The following is a 15,356-nucleotide window of genomic DNA, read 5'->3' on the forward strand; positions in this document are numbered from 1 at the left end:
AATGTGTGTGTGTGCCTACATGTGCTGCTTCAATTATATTGGCATTTTATATGTTCATGTCAATGGGCTATCCTATAGTGAAGCACTGTAAAAGTGTGCATAGGCACCTGTAGAAGTGATGGGTCTTGAGGAGGCTGACGGCGTCGTAGAACTTCCCGATGGACATGAGGTGAGAGGAGGCCTTCAGGTGCTGGTCCTGCCTGCACAGCTGCTTCACGTAGGCCTCCACCGCCTGCACCCACACCTTGTAGCCCGCTGGCGGGAGCAGGAACAGGAGCAGGAGCAGGGTGTTACAACATGGACGACATTAGATTCACAATGTGTCACACATCGTCCTCATTTGCATGTTTTCATGGCAACGTTTCGGTCTGGTGACCTTCTTCAAGCAATTTAAGCTCTTTTGTTTGCTTTTTTTAAAAGGGGGCTTTTCAAGTCTTAATTTAGTTTTTAAACGAGACAGAACAGTGAAGGTAGTGACAGAAAGCGAGTTGGGAATCGAACCCGGGTCGGCCGCGTAGTAGACAAGTGTCCTACCATTAGCACCACAATAGGGCCCTGTTTTGTTTTCTAAGGTTGGTTTTTGTGGGTTTTCCCCTCCAACACAGCTGACCAAAGGAGGTGTGCAAGAAGACTACATAAAAGAGCTTCCTCACCCATGGGAGCCATGGCGATGAGGTGGTCGTTGAGCTCGCCCTTCTCCATGGCCATGTTCAGGGCCTCCACCTCCTGCCCTCTCCACAGACGCAGCGTAAACATGGACTCAAAATGGCCACCCTCCACATGGCCCCGCTCTATGGAATGCACGCACACACACACACACACACACACACACACACAGACAGACATACAGACACAGACAAAATAAATGATCAAATAAATGATCTTAAAACACACGCACACGTGCACACACACACACGCGCATGCGCGCACGCACGCACGCACGCACGGGGAAAAAAAACCTCAAGACACGGCTCCTCTCTTCACTACATGCATACACATACCTAACATACTGTATAATAACATGTCAACACCCAACATAAAAATTCTCATCACAGACAAACGTGCATGTATCTCTTGTGACCTTGGCGGGGCTCCCCCTCATCTAATCTAATTTCCATATGTCCTCACTTGACAGAGATAACGATCCTTTCATTTCTCCTCTGCCACCACCCTCATTTCATTGCACCATTTCCCATGTGCCTCCCTTTTCATAAGAAAACTGAAAATAATTAAGTCTGCGACACCCAGGTCCCACCAATGGGAGCGTGGTGTCGCAGACTTTATTTTCAGTTTTCAAGTGACTAGTTGTGCACGCAATCTTTATGAGATAGATGTGCATGTTTATTTTTCTTTGTTACACACTTTTCATAAGCCATGGATCATTTCCTTGGGTGTTTCCCAGTACTGCCTCAATACTGAGTATCCATGAACCGCAGTGTCGCACAAGTCCTACAAGTTTTTGGAAAACAAGTTTGTGGGAGGTCAGATGACTTCTGTTCCAAGTAATTCATGTACAAAGTGCATAGCAATGAAAGCAAAAATCACGATAGCTTGGCACGGGCCTTTTCAACTTACTTCAGTTCAAACCATTATCAGGACTTTGGTGCAGATGTGCAACAGAATCAGTGCTCAGATGCTTCTGGAGAATTAACAACACAGCACATGTCGGGAGTGGCATATTGGTGCAATAGATTGGAATATGGCTTACTAAAAGCCTACACTTCTTTTGCGACATTGCTGATGAAAGAGATAAGGGACGCAACAATTCATGGGAAATACATCTGAAAAATAGTTAAAGACTTTCACACCTGTCACACGCATGGTGGTATGCGTGTTAAAACACATAGGGGCAGGGTTATTTATCTATTGATTTTAATCTTAACCCGGTTTCCTCAGTAGATGGCATAGACATGCACGCATGTGCACTGCGCGCACACACACACACACACACACACACACACACACACACACACACACACACACACACACACACACACACACACACACACACACACACACACACACACACACACACACACACACACACACACACACACACACAAACACACACACAGCAAAGGGCTTACACACATCCAGTACTTACACAAAAGAATGCGGTGTACACACACACAGTTCTGAATTATTCACCTTTTCAAGATATGACAAAGGTCATGGAGGAGTTGTACATGCACAAACACCATGTACCAAACAATTTTACATGCACCATGCACGTACATGCCCATGGGTCCCCAGGTTCAAGTGCGGCCTGGGTCATTTCCCCCAACCCCCGTCTCTCTCTCCCAACCATTTCCTGTCTGCTCTCTACCTTCCTTCCTGTCAAAGGAAGGCTATATATATAAAGTTATTCACTCCACACGTAAACTTTGGAAAATGCCTTTCCTACAGAACTAAACAAGTACAGTGGCATGTTTAAAGGATCTGCCCACCATTTCAGGTAATGTGCCAAACAAGAGAAAGGGAAATGAGCACATGGACTGTTTGTTTGTGTCTTTGTCGGTGAACCGGTTCCAGCTTGTCCTGACCCGCCCTCTGTGTTGAAGTGAAAGTGAAAGTGCATACTTTCTCCCAGAGCTGATCCAGTTTACGGGTAGTTATATAAGATTAGTGGGGCTGGGAACAGGGGAAGAACGCTGTGCAATCTAATAGAAACCAAACTAAAGCCCATCAGGTTGGCTGCCCTCATTCCAAAGAAACGGAGCCTACAGAACATTTGTTCCTTCCTGCAGAGAATGAACACATTCTAATGCAAGATTAGGGTCTTAGATTTTCATGTTTTCATGTGCTTCAGAGGCGGAGTTATTTAAGTTTTTATAGGCTGAGGGCACCTTTTCCCAAAGAAGGCTAAGGCAGTTAGCCACGCCACATGTAATGCTGTACTGTGTATGGCACAGAACAATTTTCTGAAAGGACAATCATCATCATCATCATACTCCTCCTCCTCCTCCTCCTCCTCCACCCATTCACACTGAGGTAACATTCGGCCAAGCGGGGTTCTCTGTCAGCATAGGATCAGCCCTGATCTATGCAGTTGATCCTATTAAAATCATCATGAACTTTTGCTACTTGCCAACTTGCCGCGCCAACTCCTTTTCTTGCAAAACTGACATGATCAATGTACCAAAGCAAATTGCAATGACACGTCCGTTTCTCTGGTTGAGTGCAGGGGAAGGAGCGAAGAGGGAAGAAGCATCGCAACACTGCACGCAATACACACATCTAATATGCACACACACAAAATCTCTCGCAATCTCTCACAAGCTCATAATCTCTCACAATCCCTCTTCCTCCCTTCTACAATTGCTATCTATCTTTCTCTCCATCTCTCAGTCTTTCCCACAATCGCTCACACCAGGGGTGGAACTTAAAGATTTCCCCCACCAGTCACTGTGGCAGGTAGATTCTAAAATCTACCAGTCACTCACAATTTTTAACAGTCAACATTTTTACCAGTCCATGTTCAACCGTTCCAAACATTGTAATGCCAAGTGACATCATTTTCTGATCAATTTGTTTCAGAGGTCATAAATTCAGTTATTGTGTTGCCAATAACCCTTTTCATTACCAATTTGTTCAAGCCGTTGATGTTGGATGTTATATAATTCAGCATTAACCCGGGCGCCTATAGAAAAATTTCACCCGTCAAGGTGACGGGTGAGTTGACATATTTCACCTGCCAAAGGCCAAATTCACCAGTCATTGGCAGGTGGACGGGTGCTTATTTCCATCCCTGGCTCACACACACGCATGCACACACGCACACACACACACACACACACACACACACACACACAAACTTACCCTCCTCCTCCCGTATGTAGGGCCTCTCTCTCTCTATCTCTATCTCTCCCACAATCGCCATCTCTCTCTCTCCCTCGCTCACACACACGCACACACATACACACACACACACACACACTTACCCTCCTCCTCCAGCATGCGGTGAAGGGCCTCTCTGTCAGAGAAGAGACCAAACTGGATGTGCTCTCCTGAGCCCGGCACGCACTCGCTAACCTCATCTGCAGACACATAAAGCAAGTCAACATCTTAATATCCAGAAAATAAACATGAACTCCCCCACACTGACCACTTTGTGGACACTTTATTCGCAATGCTCCTGTCTTCGACCTTCATCAGTTACCATTTTTACATTCGTCTCAGCCCCAACCTCAACCACAACCTTAGGTGAAAGTAAAAAAAAAAAACCTGATGAAGGTCTAAAACTGAAACATTGTGAACAAAAATACTGTGAAATGGTTAGTGTGTGGGACTTATGCAGTTATTTCTGATCAGCATTGTGTGTTTATTGTTCATCTCCAACACACTTGCTAGGAGAGGTGTGAGGAAAAAAGCACATACATTAAGTACATACGCATTAAAAGTTAAACTGCATTGTATTGCATAATAATTTCCAACCTCACAACATGTATAATGACAAAGTTGAATCCAATCTTATTTTGGATATTGAACAGGCTGAGCTTTCAAACATCAAGATATGTGTAGAGCAGTGTCTATTGGATAGGCGACACTGTAAAACTAACACCATAAAATGGAGTGTCACTTAAGGGCAGTCATGACTCATGGGTAAGTGGTTAGGGCGTCAGACTTGTAACCCAAAGGTTGCCGTTTTGACTCCCGACCCGCCAAGTTGGTGAGGGGAGAAATGAACCAACGCTCTCCCCCATCCTCCTCCATGACTGAGATACCCTGAGCATGGTACCGTCCTACAACACCGCTCCCTTGGGGCGCCATTGGGGGCTGCCCCCATGCACGGGTGAGGCATAAATGCAAATTCGTTGTGTGCAGTGAGCACTTGTGTGCTGTGGAGTGCTGTGTCACAATGACAATGGGAGTTGGAGTTTCCCAGGTGGACTTTCACTTCGCTTCACTTTCATATGGTTATTGGTCATCCGACACACTTGCAAGGTGGGGTGCGAAAAAACCCCCAGTAAATACGTATATGCACATTCAGTACAGTCAGGCACACCTATGATTAGATGCTAAACGACACTTTACTGTACATTCATCTGTATCCTGACAGGTCGATAATGATGTTGAATATCTCATCTAACTTTGAATACGAAACACAGGCTGACTTTTCAAACGTCAAAATATTTGTAGAAAAGGGTCTATTGGATTGGTGACACTAAATATAACAGCAAAAAATGAGGTGTCAGGTCATCTCCATAGTCAACCAACCATACTGAACTCTTACTATGTTCAGTCTCCTTTACCACTAAGGGATTGACCTATTTTCCATCTGAAACCCCGGAAGTCACTTTGAGGTGTTGCTACTGTGGTAATGTGGTTTATGGTTCCAGTGAACATGCATACTGAGAACTACATGTCGATACACCACAGGTGTTGCCTCCCCTCAGGGAGCATGTTTTTCTGAGAAGAGAGATGCTAAAAAATGTTTTAGGCGACAGTGTGTCTGTACAGACTACAACTGACAAGTTTAAAATGTAGATTATTGTGACCATTCATTTAAAGACCTACACTTTTCATACATGGATAGGTGGATCTTCTCCATGTCCGCCATTTCGAATCACAGACTAGAATCCAACCTTGGTGTCCACATATCCTAATTTAGAGTCAATGGGCCTCATTTATCAAACTTGCGTAGAAACCACCGCAGAAATGAGCGCTGATCTCGTCGTACGACGAGGCTCACGTGAGATTTACTAAACATACGTACCTCTCCAATTCCATCGTCTGAAAACCATCGTAATTAGAATTATCACACCTTCTCTAAAACGGCGGAAGGAGACCGCACCCCGGATTTTGCGACATGGAGAGACGCAAACCGGCTAAAACATCCATGTTTCTGGTTGATTGACAGCTTGAAATTAGGCTTTACGCGAGGTAGACAACAAAATAACATGTGGAAATAACCAACAGCAGTAGTCAACAATGTTTCGGTTCTCAATATGGAAGGGGTAGAGATTGATTCCCAAATAATGGTGGTTACAATTAAATGTTTGATTGACTACAGCAGAAATAATGAAGATAATGATAGGCCTAATTTTTTTTCTTCTAAACTTTTTTAAACGATGTCAATAAAATGGTCCTACATGAAATTGGCCGACAAACAGTGCCCAAACCACTTGTTGGGTAAGGAGAGTCTTACATGTCCAGTGCTCTGTCCTTCTCACGCTCATGTGCGCCCTGCTTCTGTCCTGCGCTCCAGTCCTTCGAGGGAATAGCCTTTTTGCCACCTTAATGGACGACTATTACGTGTTATCGGACACACACGTGTCAGGTGTAGCCTATATTCGGATAGTCGTGTGCGAAACGGCAAAACTCAACGGGGAGATTATTAGCCTACTGTAGGCTATTGAATGATGTGCGCCTAAAGTCCCAGCTGTTAAAAAGAAGGGACGTCGGTTCATTGATCCCATGACTGAAGGCACATTTCAATACGCGGCTGTAGGCTATTGCACAATTATTCACACATCATGTCAAATGACAGAAAGTGACAATAAAAGCTGACTTGACTTGAAATCACAAATTAGAAGTCTCTTGCAGTTGTTGACCTAGGCCTACTGTAGTAAATTAACACAGCGCTACCAGGAAGGGTGCACCAATTCAAACAGGTAGAAGTTATAGGCCTAGCCAAAATATACATTTTGTAATTATTTAAGCTACATAGTTATGTTAATGAGTTGTTGCGCTACAACTGCTGCTCAAGTTGGTGATCATAGTCATCTCAGGTCCAACTTGAAAACGGCGTACACCGTCTGAGAGCAGGCGTACGGATTTCATCTTTCCTGCGCTTACGACGAGATTTGATAAACGCCAACTGGTCGTAGGAAAAGAACGTACGCACCACGTACGTATGATTCTCGTCGTACGCTACTTTGATAAATGAGGGCCAATGAGTCAGTGAGGTACTCACTGTTCTCAAGTCTACACCTGCACATCTTATGAGTTCACTGAAGGAAATAAAATGCAACGGAAATCCTGTATTTCAACACAAGTAGATGCCTTTCTTTAGCATATCTCAACCATAGGAGAAGATAATGCAGAGATCTGAATCGTTCCCCACCCAGCTACCAGTTATCGTTTGGAGAAGAACCCAGAGGAGGACCTTTTGGCTGACGGTTGGACTTCCTATCTATTTGTAACCCATGACGCTGCATCTAGCTCTGTGCTCAAGGTCTTACCCAACACTTCATGGTTCCCCTTTATAGTTCAAAGTGTAGTGGAGGGCACAAACATCTAAGAGAAAAGCATCAGCAGGTGCCAAATCAATCATGCTTTTACTTTTGCTTCTTTTGCTGTATGTGTTTAATTTTCTAACACGCCTGTTAAAACAGGTATTTAACTGGCTGCAGGTGCCATGATTGATTGTGATCACTAATACTTGTTTGCCAGGCCTATTAGAACAGCTGACTAGCAGCTGATTACCTATCTGCCAATCAGTTGTGCAGGCCTCCTCTACCTCTACTCTACTTCAGTACAACCAAACAGAGATTTGAGAGAAGAGCGACCACAGACGTCATCACAGCGTAGTAGACGGCGAGGGGAGTACAAATTTCTTCTTCTACGGTCAAATACTCATGAACGGCGTGACGTTTTCCATGTGAGTTACGCCCTTTTGTGGGGGAAAACAGCCAATGCAAGTCAATTGGTGGTGTTGGGGCTTAATAAACGAAAGATAAGGACCTGTAGACTAGCGTTGTTCTCGCACAACATGCCGAAAACATGTTGTGTTGCCGGCGGTTCAAATAATATAGCCAAACATCCGTGGCTGAAGCATGGACTGTGTTAATTTAGGCCAGCCAATGTAGCATTCGGTTTGATTTCCCCCATAAAGGGGCGTAACGCACATTTATGAGCAAAGTACCCGGATGGCCGTTCATGCCTATTGGAAGCATGGTGAAGTGCAATGCCACTACCCCCAGGTTCGGAGTGTGGAACAGGTCATAGGACATTGTGAATGTTTGTCAGCTATCCTTAATTATCCCCCGCAATTACTGCTGACCAACAGCTGCAGTTAATTTGGCCAAAGCTGAACACTGACAACCGGATATCCTCTTTCGACCGATTTTACGGAGTACAAATTTTATCCATCATGGCGCCATACCCACTGACCATGCGCACCGTGTCTTTAAGCATGGAAAAGTATTAGTTCTATGGTATTTAAGCAACGCCCTCGTACTACACCGTGGCCAATGTATTTTCCACTGAGTGATACATCTTCTCCAATCTACCTTCTTTGGCCCAACATAGCCTTTCCTCTTGTGATTGTCACAAGTCTATGGTACCAGCTAACCTCCCACCCAGATAGAAAAAAAAAGATGTTCCGCGGAGGAAAACTCTGCTGGTGTCTATGTAGAAATCTGTGCAAAAAAATGACTCCATGATAATGACGACAATGAGACAAATATAGAAATGACTCATTTCTTCATCCTCTGCCTTTTGATGTTTTTGGAACGCGTTTAACAACAAATACTGACCGGCTGGCATTTAAAACCCGTTATTCATTTGAACAATGGTGGTTAGGGAGGTGGACTTAAAATCAGCATGCAGGTGCAGGGTCGAATCCCAGGCTTACCTCTCCCTACACCTCCACCCATGGCTGAAGTGCCCTTGAGCAAGGCACCTAAAGCCATACTGCTCTGAGGGCTGTAACTAATACCCTGTAAATATCTGTAAGTCACTTTGAATAAAAATGTCAGCTAAGTGTAATGTAATGTAATTAAATGTAATGTAGACATGGTCAAGATGATATGATGCAGTTCAAATGGAGCATCATAATGGTTAAGAAAGGTTATCTAAATGGCTTTGAACATGGCATGGCTGTTGGTACTAGAAGGACTTTGAGTATTTCAGACACTACTGATCTACTGGGATATTCACACACAACCATCTCTGGGGTTGGGGTTGGGAATGGTATGGAAAAAAATACAGTCAACAGCAGATTTGTAGGCAAAGCCTTGTTTATGCCAAGGGTCATAGGAGAATGTCCAGACTGGTTCAAGCCGATGCAAATGCAACATTAAGTCAAATAACCACTCGTTACAACCAAAGTATGCATAAGAGAATCTCTGAATGCACAGCACAACAAGTCTTGAGACAGATAGGCTACAGCAGCAGAAGACCACATCTGCTGCCACTCCCGTCAGCTAAGAACAGGAAACGTAGACAACAATTTGCACAGGCTCAATTAACCACGAGAAGATCAGAAAAATGTTGCCTGGTCTGATAAGTCTTGATTTTTGCTGCAACACTCAGATGGAATGGTCACAATTTGTCATCAAAAACATGACAACAGGGATTCACCCTGCCTTGCATTAACGGTTCCATGCTGGTGGTACAATGGCGTAGGGATATTTTCTTTCCACAATTCGGACCCTTTAGTACCAATTAGTCTATGTTGGAATGCCACAGCCTACCCGAGTATTGTTGCAGGCAGTTCTGAAGGCAAAAGGTGTACCATATAAAGTGGCCGGTGAGTGTATGTGTGCTGCCAGAGGCGATGATTCAAACATGCTTTTTTTGAACCACTGAGAGTTTTCCAAAGCATAATAATAATGGAGAACTGGAAAGACTATGATTCATGTATTATCCACAATCATGAGGTTTAAATATAATTGGGTGGGAGACGTGACGCCTTGTTTTTTCGTAACATTGGTTAAAAACCTACAAAACTGTAATTTTTCCTTTAAAAAACAAATGTCAATGAAAGAAGATGTGGTACATTATGTTTAATATTAGTCTAAGATAAGAAAAAAACATTTTTGTTAAGATTTATGTCAAGGTTTATATGTCAAATATCCTGCGGTGTGACTGTAACATTAATGAAAACTGGAATAATATATATATATAAATTAACCAACAATATTTTGAATAATGTATGAAGCATTTGGCATGATTGCATGAATATTAACTTTATATTAAGATATGTGAATGTGAAAAAAACTCAAGACAGTAATATTAACTACAAGTTCAATTTCGTAACACAAATTGCGTCCTGTGGGGTGACATGTATGTCAATGTTTGTGAACGGGCAGCTGCAAGGCCAACTACAAGGGTCTTAAAGACTGGCTCCTAACCAGTCAGTACCTCAGTTATTGGAGAGTGCTGTGGAAGTTTAAGGTGACTATTAACCTCTGAATATGTCTTCATATTGCAATGTTCTGTCACGCAATGCTTAGGTTCATTTTATGGTGTCCTGTGGTGTGACTGCTCTTATAGAAGGAAAAAAAGTTTTTTTTTAGAAATGAAAACAAATATTATGACAAACACAATATCATTATCAAGTTAGCATGAGCTCAGATGTCGGTCATGTATACAAAAGGATTAAAATGGACAAAATGCAGTGAATTTCCTGTTGTGTGACTTCATTTTCCTGCGGTGTGACATGCCTATGCAATGTGTTGATGCAGGACACATTTTCCACGGACCACTAAGTGCTTTATTTTTTTCTATTTTTTTCCAATATTTTCCATAATTTTTTTCAGGAATTGGAAAAAAGTTTTTTTGTTGTTTTTTTTTTGCGTTACGCCCTTAAACGTCAACCACCCAATTACACAGTATGAATGGAATAATGTGCACACATGCAAGCGAGAGAGAGAGAGAGAGAGAGAGAGAGAGAGAAGTGAGTGAAAAAAGAGGTCCCTTGGCAAGTTGTGTTTGTGACTGTGCTTCTGTGTGGATTATGTGTGGGAGTTTGTATGTACACACACTCCTCAGCTGTCATAATATTGAACTTTTGGAGAAAATGTCACGTTGCAACGGATTTCTATAATGAACAAAGAACATGCAAGTACAAACATGTAACTGGGATGTACTTTCACTTTTGCACATTTGCATTCAAAAACTTTACAGAAGGTCACGTTAACTGTAAGATCTGTAAAGGTTAATTGCATTTATTATGTGCATTCACATGCTCAGGGAAGAGAAGGTAAGTTAATCTCTGAAGTTCAAAGTAAATCTTATGAGAAGTGTGTGCATGTGTAGGCCTGCTGTGGTATTTTCTACCAGTGGTGTGAGTTTCTCAGTGGTATCCTCTACCTGTGGTGTGTGTGCGTGTGCATGTGCACTGCATGCACGTTATCCTATACCTCTGGTGTGCATGTGTGTGTGTGTGTGTGTGTGTGTGTGTGTGTGTGTGTGTGTGTGTGTGTTTATGTAGCAACTGTGGTGCAGTCGTTCATTAGATATTCTCTGGGCCTGTGGTCCATGATGTGTGTGTGTGTGTGTGTGTGTGTGTGTGTGTGTGTGTGTGTGTGTGTGTGTGTGTGTGTGTGTGTGTGTGTACCTCTGGCGTGTGTGTATGTGGCGAGGGTAGTGCAGTCTGTCAGCAGGTGTTCTCTGGGCCGGTGGTCCATGGAGGTACTGAGAGGCAGGAGAGAGCGCTGCTTCTTCTTCCTCACCGACGTCGCCTCTGCAACAACCGAACCACAACACACACACACACACACACACACACACACACACACACACACACACACACACACACACACACACACACACACACACACACACACACACACCTTTTGGTCACGGTCACCCTTGCAGCCAACATTAAAACATTTTTCACCACAAGTGTAATAATTAAATAAAAAAAACACCTGCCGTCATTATAGCATGCAAATACACACTTGCATGCAGCTTATGGCCACGGTCATTTGACACCATTAAAACAACTCACACACTCACACACACATACACAAACCACGCACACTAGGGTGCATCAGTTGCCCCCTATGAAAAGATATCGCGTTGGCCCTATAGTAAAAATGTTCTACACCCAGTAAAAACACACTGTGTAAAATATTTTGAAATTTGGATGAAGTCTACCGGGGCCACCAGCCCCATGAAAATAGAAAATAATGGTGATAGTCAGAATCTTGGAATAGAAATGGACATTTTGCTGCATAAAGCTTCCCAATAAAAACATATTGTCTCGGCTGTGTGATAAAAATGTTCTATGCACAGTAAAATCACTCTGTGTAAAATATTTTGAAATTTGGATGAAGTCTACCGGGTCCACCAGGCCCATGAAAATACAAAATAATGGTGATGCTGATGGGCAACCTGGATTCCAAAGCTGAAGTCCAGTGCCACATATTCCAAATGACATACCTAGTTTTACCTTTCCAGTTAGGGCAGTTGGACAGGTAAAACCAGGTAATTTGAAATCTGTGGCACGGGATTGTAGCTTTTGAATCTAGGTCTGCCATTGTCTTAAAACAGAGGTGGACAAACTGCGTGACACATTTGCCCCAGCCAATATAATGAACCAGGTGAGCCTAATTACCACTTAAGCCAGGTTGATGAGGTAATTAGTGAAATCACCTGTATTGGGAGCACAAACAGAAGGAATATCTAAGCAGGTTGTGTATTCAGTCGATCCACTTACACAGACTTCAGTCTCAGGACAGACTGATGGTCAAACTGCTATATTTAGGCAAATTTGCTCTTTTGCAACACAATATCAATTCATTGCTGCCTTGGACCACTGCTAGTATCAAGCAAGAGATTGCAAAGCTGCATGACTGTTATATTTGTGTGTTTCACCTGTGGGCCTACAATTCATGGAGGAACATCTGTACTAAAGCTGTGAATGTGCCTTGGAATGCCTAGGCTACAAGGCAGTCAATACAACTTTATTGAAGAGTGCCATTACTTCTTTATCCCATCGCCTGTGGTAGTATTTCACTTTACTCCATCAGATGAGTACCATAACTTACCTGAGAGGCCCTTGGCAATAGACTCTGGACCTGGTGATACCCATGACATACCTAGAAGCCACTTAAGTACAGGTTTTGGGAAGCCACTCTCTCCAACATCACATGCAGTTGTATTGTATGTACTCTATTGAACTACTGCAGGGATTTCTTGAAAAAACATAAGTCATTCCAAGGAGCATTCACAGCTTTAGTACAGATGTTCCACTAGGCAGCTACCTGTACAATCCTGTAGGCCCACAGGTGAAGCACACAAAAGTCATACAACTTCGCAATCTCTTGCTTGATACTGGCAGTGGGTCAGCTGGTTCATTATATTGGCTATATTTGGAATATGTGGCACTGGACTTTGGAATCCAGGTTGCCCAAAACTATCACCATTGTTTTGTATTTTCATGGGCCTGGTGGACCCAGTAGAATGAATCTAAATTTCAATAGATTTTCCACAGAGTGATTTTACTGTGCATAGAACATTTTTTTATCACACAGCTGAGGCAATATGTTTTTATTGGGTAGCTTTATGCAGCAAAATGTCCATTTCTATTCAGGGCTGGACTGGGCGATAAATAGGGCCCGGGCACTTTTGGATTTAAGGGGGCACCCTCATTATTATTAGTGCCGGAGAACTGACTCACCGGTGGGCCCTGCACCCTCATGGGCCCCTATTTTCAGTAATGTAAGAAATTTAAAAATGCGGGCCCACGAGGATGCAGAGCTCACCGGGAAATGCCCGCCATGCCAGATGGCCAGGCCAGCCCTGTTTCTAGCCAAGATTTTGACTATCACCATTGTTTTGTATTTTCATGGGGCTGGTGGCCCCGGTAGACTTCATCCAAATTTCAAAATATTTTACACAGAGTGATTTTACTGTGCATAGAACATTTTTATCACACAGCCGAGACAATATGTTTTTATTGGGTAGCTTTATGCAGCAAAATGTCCATTTCTATTCCAAGATTCTGACTATCACCATTATTTTCTATTTTCATGGGGCTGGTGGCCCCGGTAGACTTCATCCAAATTTCAAAATATTTTACACAGTGTGTTTTTACTGGGTGTAGAACATTTTTACTATAGGGCCAAGGCGATATCTTTTCATAGGGGGCAACTGATGCACCCTAACGCACACATACACACTAATCCCACACACGTTACAGTAAGCATAGACGTGCACTCACATACCCGGGCGCTCAGTTTTTGGCCACAGTCACAGTCAGCAAAACATTTTTACCACATCATGTATTCATAATTACATTACAGCATGCACGCGCACATAAATGCAAGCAATTCCTAAAGTTATCATAACAAACAAGTGCACACCCCTGCCATCATTGCAGGATTGTCACCCTTAATTTCACACACACACACACACACACACACACACACACGCACACGCACACGCACACGCACACGCACACACACACACACACACACACACACACACACGCACACGCACACACACACACACACACACACACACACACACACACACCCATGATGTCTTTGCCCACCTGGCTTGTCTCTCCTCTTGTCCTCCTTCCTGGCGGGTGGGGTGGCCCTCTCTCCATTCTGGAGCCGGGGCGTGTCAGGGGAGAAGACCGTGGAGTAGGTCTGGCTACTGCCTCTACGCCACTCGGGCACGGCTGGGGGGCGGGGTGGGGGAGCGGGTGGAGATACAAGAGAATGACTTGATGTTTTTTAAAGTCTTTTTCGACCTTTTTATTTGATAGGACAGTGTGAGAGGTGGACAGGAAGCGAATTGGGAGAGAGACGGGGAGGGGTCGGCAAAGGACCCGGGCCGGGAATCGAACCCGGGTTAGCCGCATGGCAGGAGAGTGCCCTACCGGTTGGCCACGGCAGGGCCGAGAATTACTTAAGGTCTTATATTGAACATTACATTCATGCAACACACGTGCACGCATGCATACTTTACTACTTTTATTTGGACTCTCAGATTCAAATAATGATGGAAGTCTTTTCATAGCAGCTAGTAAGGATTAAATCTCACAGACATGCATACCTGTACATTTCTAGCGAAATCAAACAGATCAAGAAGTTGTTTTGACCTCATGAACAATGCACACACTGGTACTTTGAAGTCTACAGTATTTCCGTCAGTGATAACACAATAATAGGAAAAGCCTCTATAGTCTTGCAGACAGGCTGAACAGATAGGGAGATATTGTGTGCGACGTGTGTGAATAGAAGTGCAGCTGCATGGAAGCAGATAGTGAGATACAGTATTGTGTGTTTGTGTATGTGTGTGTGTGTGTGTCCTTGTAGAAAACAATTAAAGGATAATTCCAGACAATTTCAACATGCAGTTGTAATGCTCACACTACCCTGGACTTGTCAGTACCTGAGGGTTTTTTTTTTCCCTAGCTCTTGGTCATTGTAATGGGGGCAGGTGTTTGTTTACATTTAAATTTTTTTTTTTTTTAATGATTCCCAAAAAAACCCAAAAAGGTTATGCAACATCAGCAGACAACAAGCAAACAGCGATACCTTTTGGGAAAATATTTGGAGTAGGCTCGTGTTATTTAAAAAAAAAAAGTAAACCAAAGCTGACCCCATTAGAATAGCTCATATCTCGGAAAGGGCTGAGCCAAAAAATGCAGCATCACTGGTTCCTGACAA

At 43.4% G+C, this 15,356-nt stretch overlaps 1 protein-coding gene across 1 annotated transcript in view; it reads right to left on the bottom strand.

Annotated features, from left to right (window-relative positions):
- The window catches only part of gemin5 (gem (nuclear organelle) associated protein 5), a 39,342-nt gene that overhangs the window by 4,851 nt on the left and 19,135 nt on the right, over positions 1–15,356 (bottom strand). Inside the window, exons 17-21 of the mRNA XM_063203660.1 lie at positions 14,231–14,362; positions 11,288–11,413; positions 3,942–4,037; positions 654–791; positions 108–255 (exon numbers count right to left, since the gene is read on the bottom strand). Of these exons, the coding sequence (XP_063059730.1) occupies positions 108–255; positions 654–791; positions 3,942–4,037; positions 11,288–11,413; positions 14,231–14,362 (640 nt within the window). The remainder of the gene's footprint in view (positions 1–107; positions 256–653; positions 792–3,941; positions 4,038–11,287; positions 11,414–14,230; positions 14,363–15,356) is intronic.

Source organism: Engraulis encrasicolus, chromosome 7, assembly GCF_034702125.1.
Source record: "Engraulis encrasicolus isolate BLACKSEA-1 chromosome 7, IST_EnEncr_1.0, whole genome shotgun sequence".
In the NCBI taxonomy this organism is placed as follows: domain Eukaryota; kingdom Metazoa; phylum Chordata; class Actinopteri; order Clupeiformes; family Engraulidae; genus Engraulis; species Engraulis encrasicolus.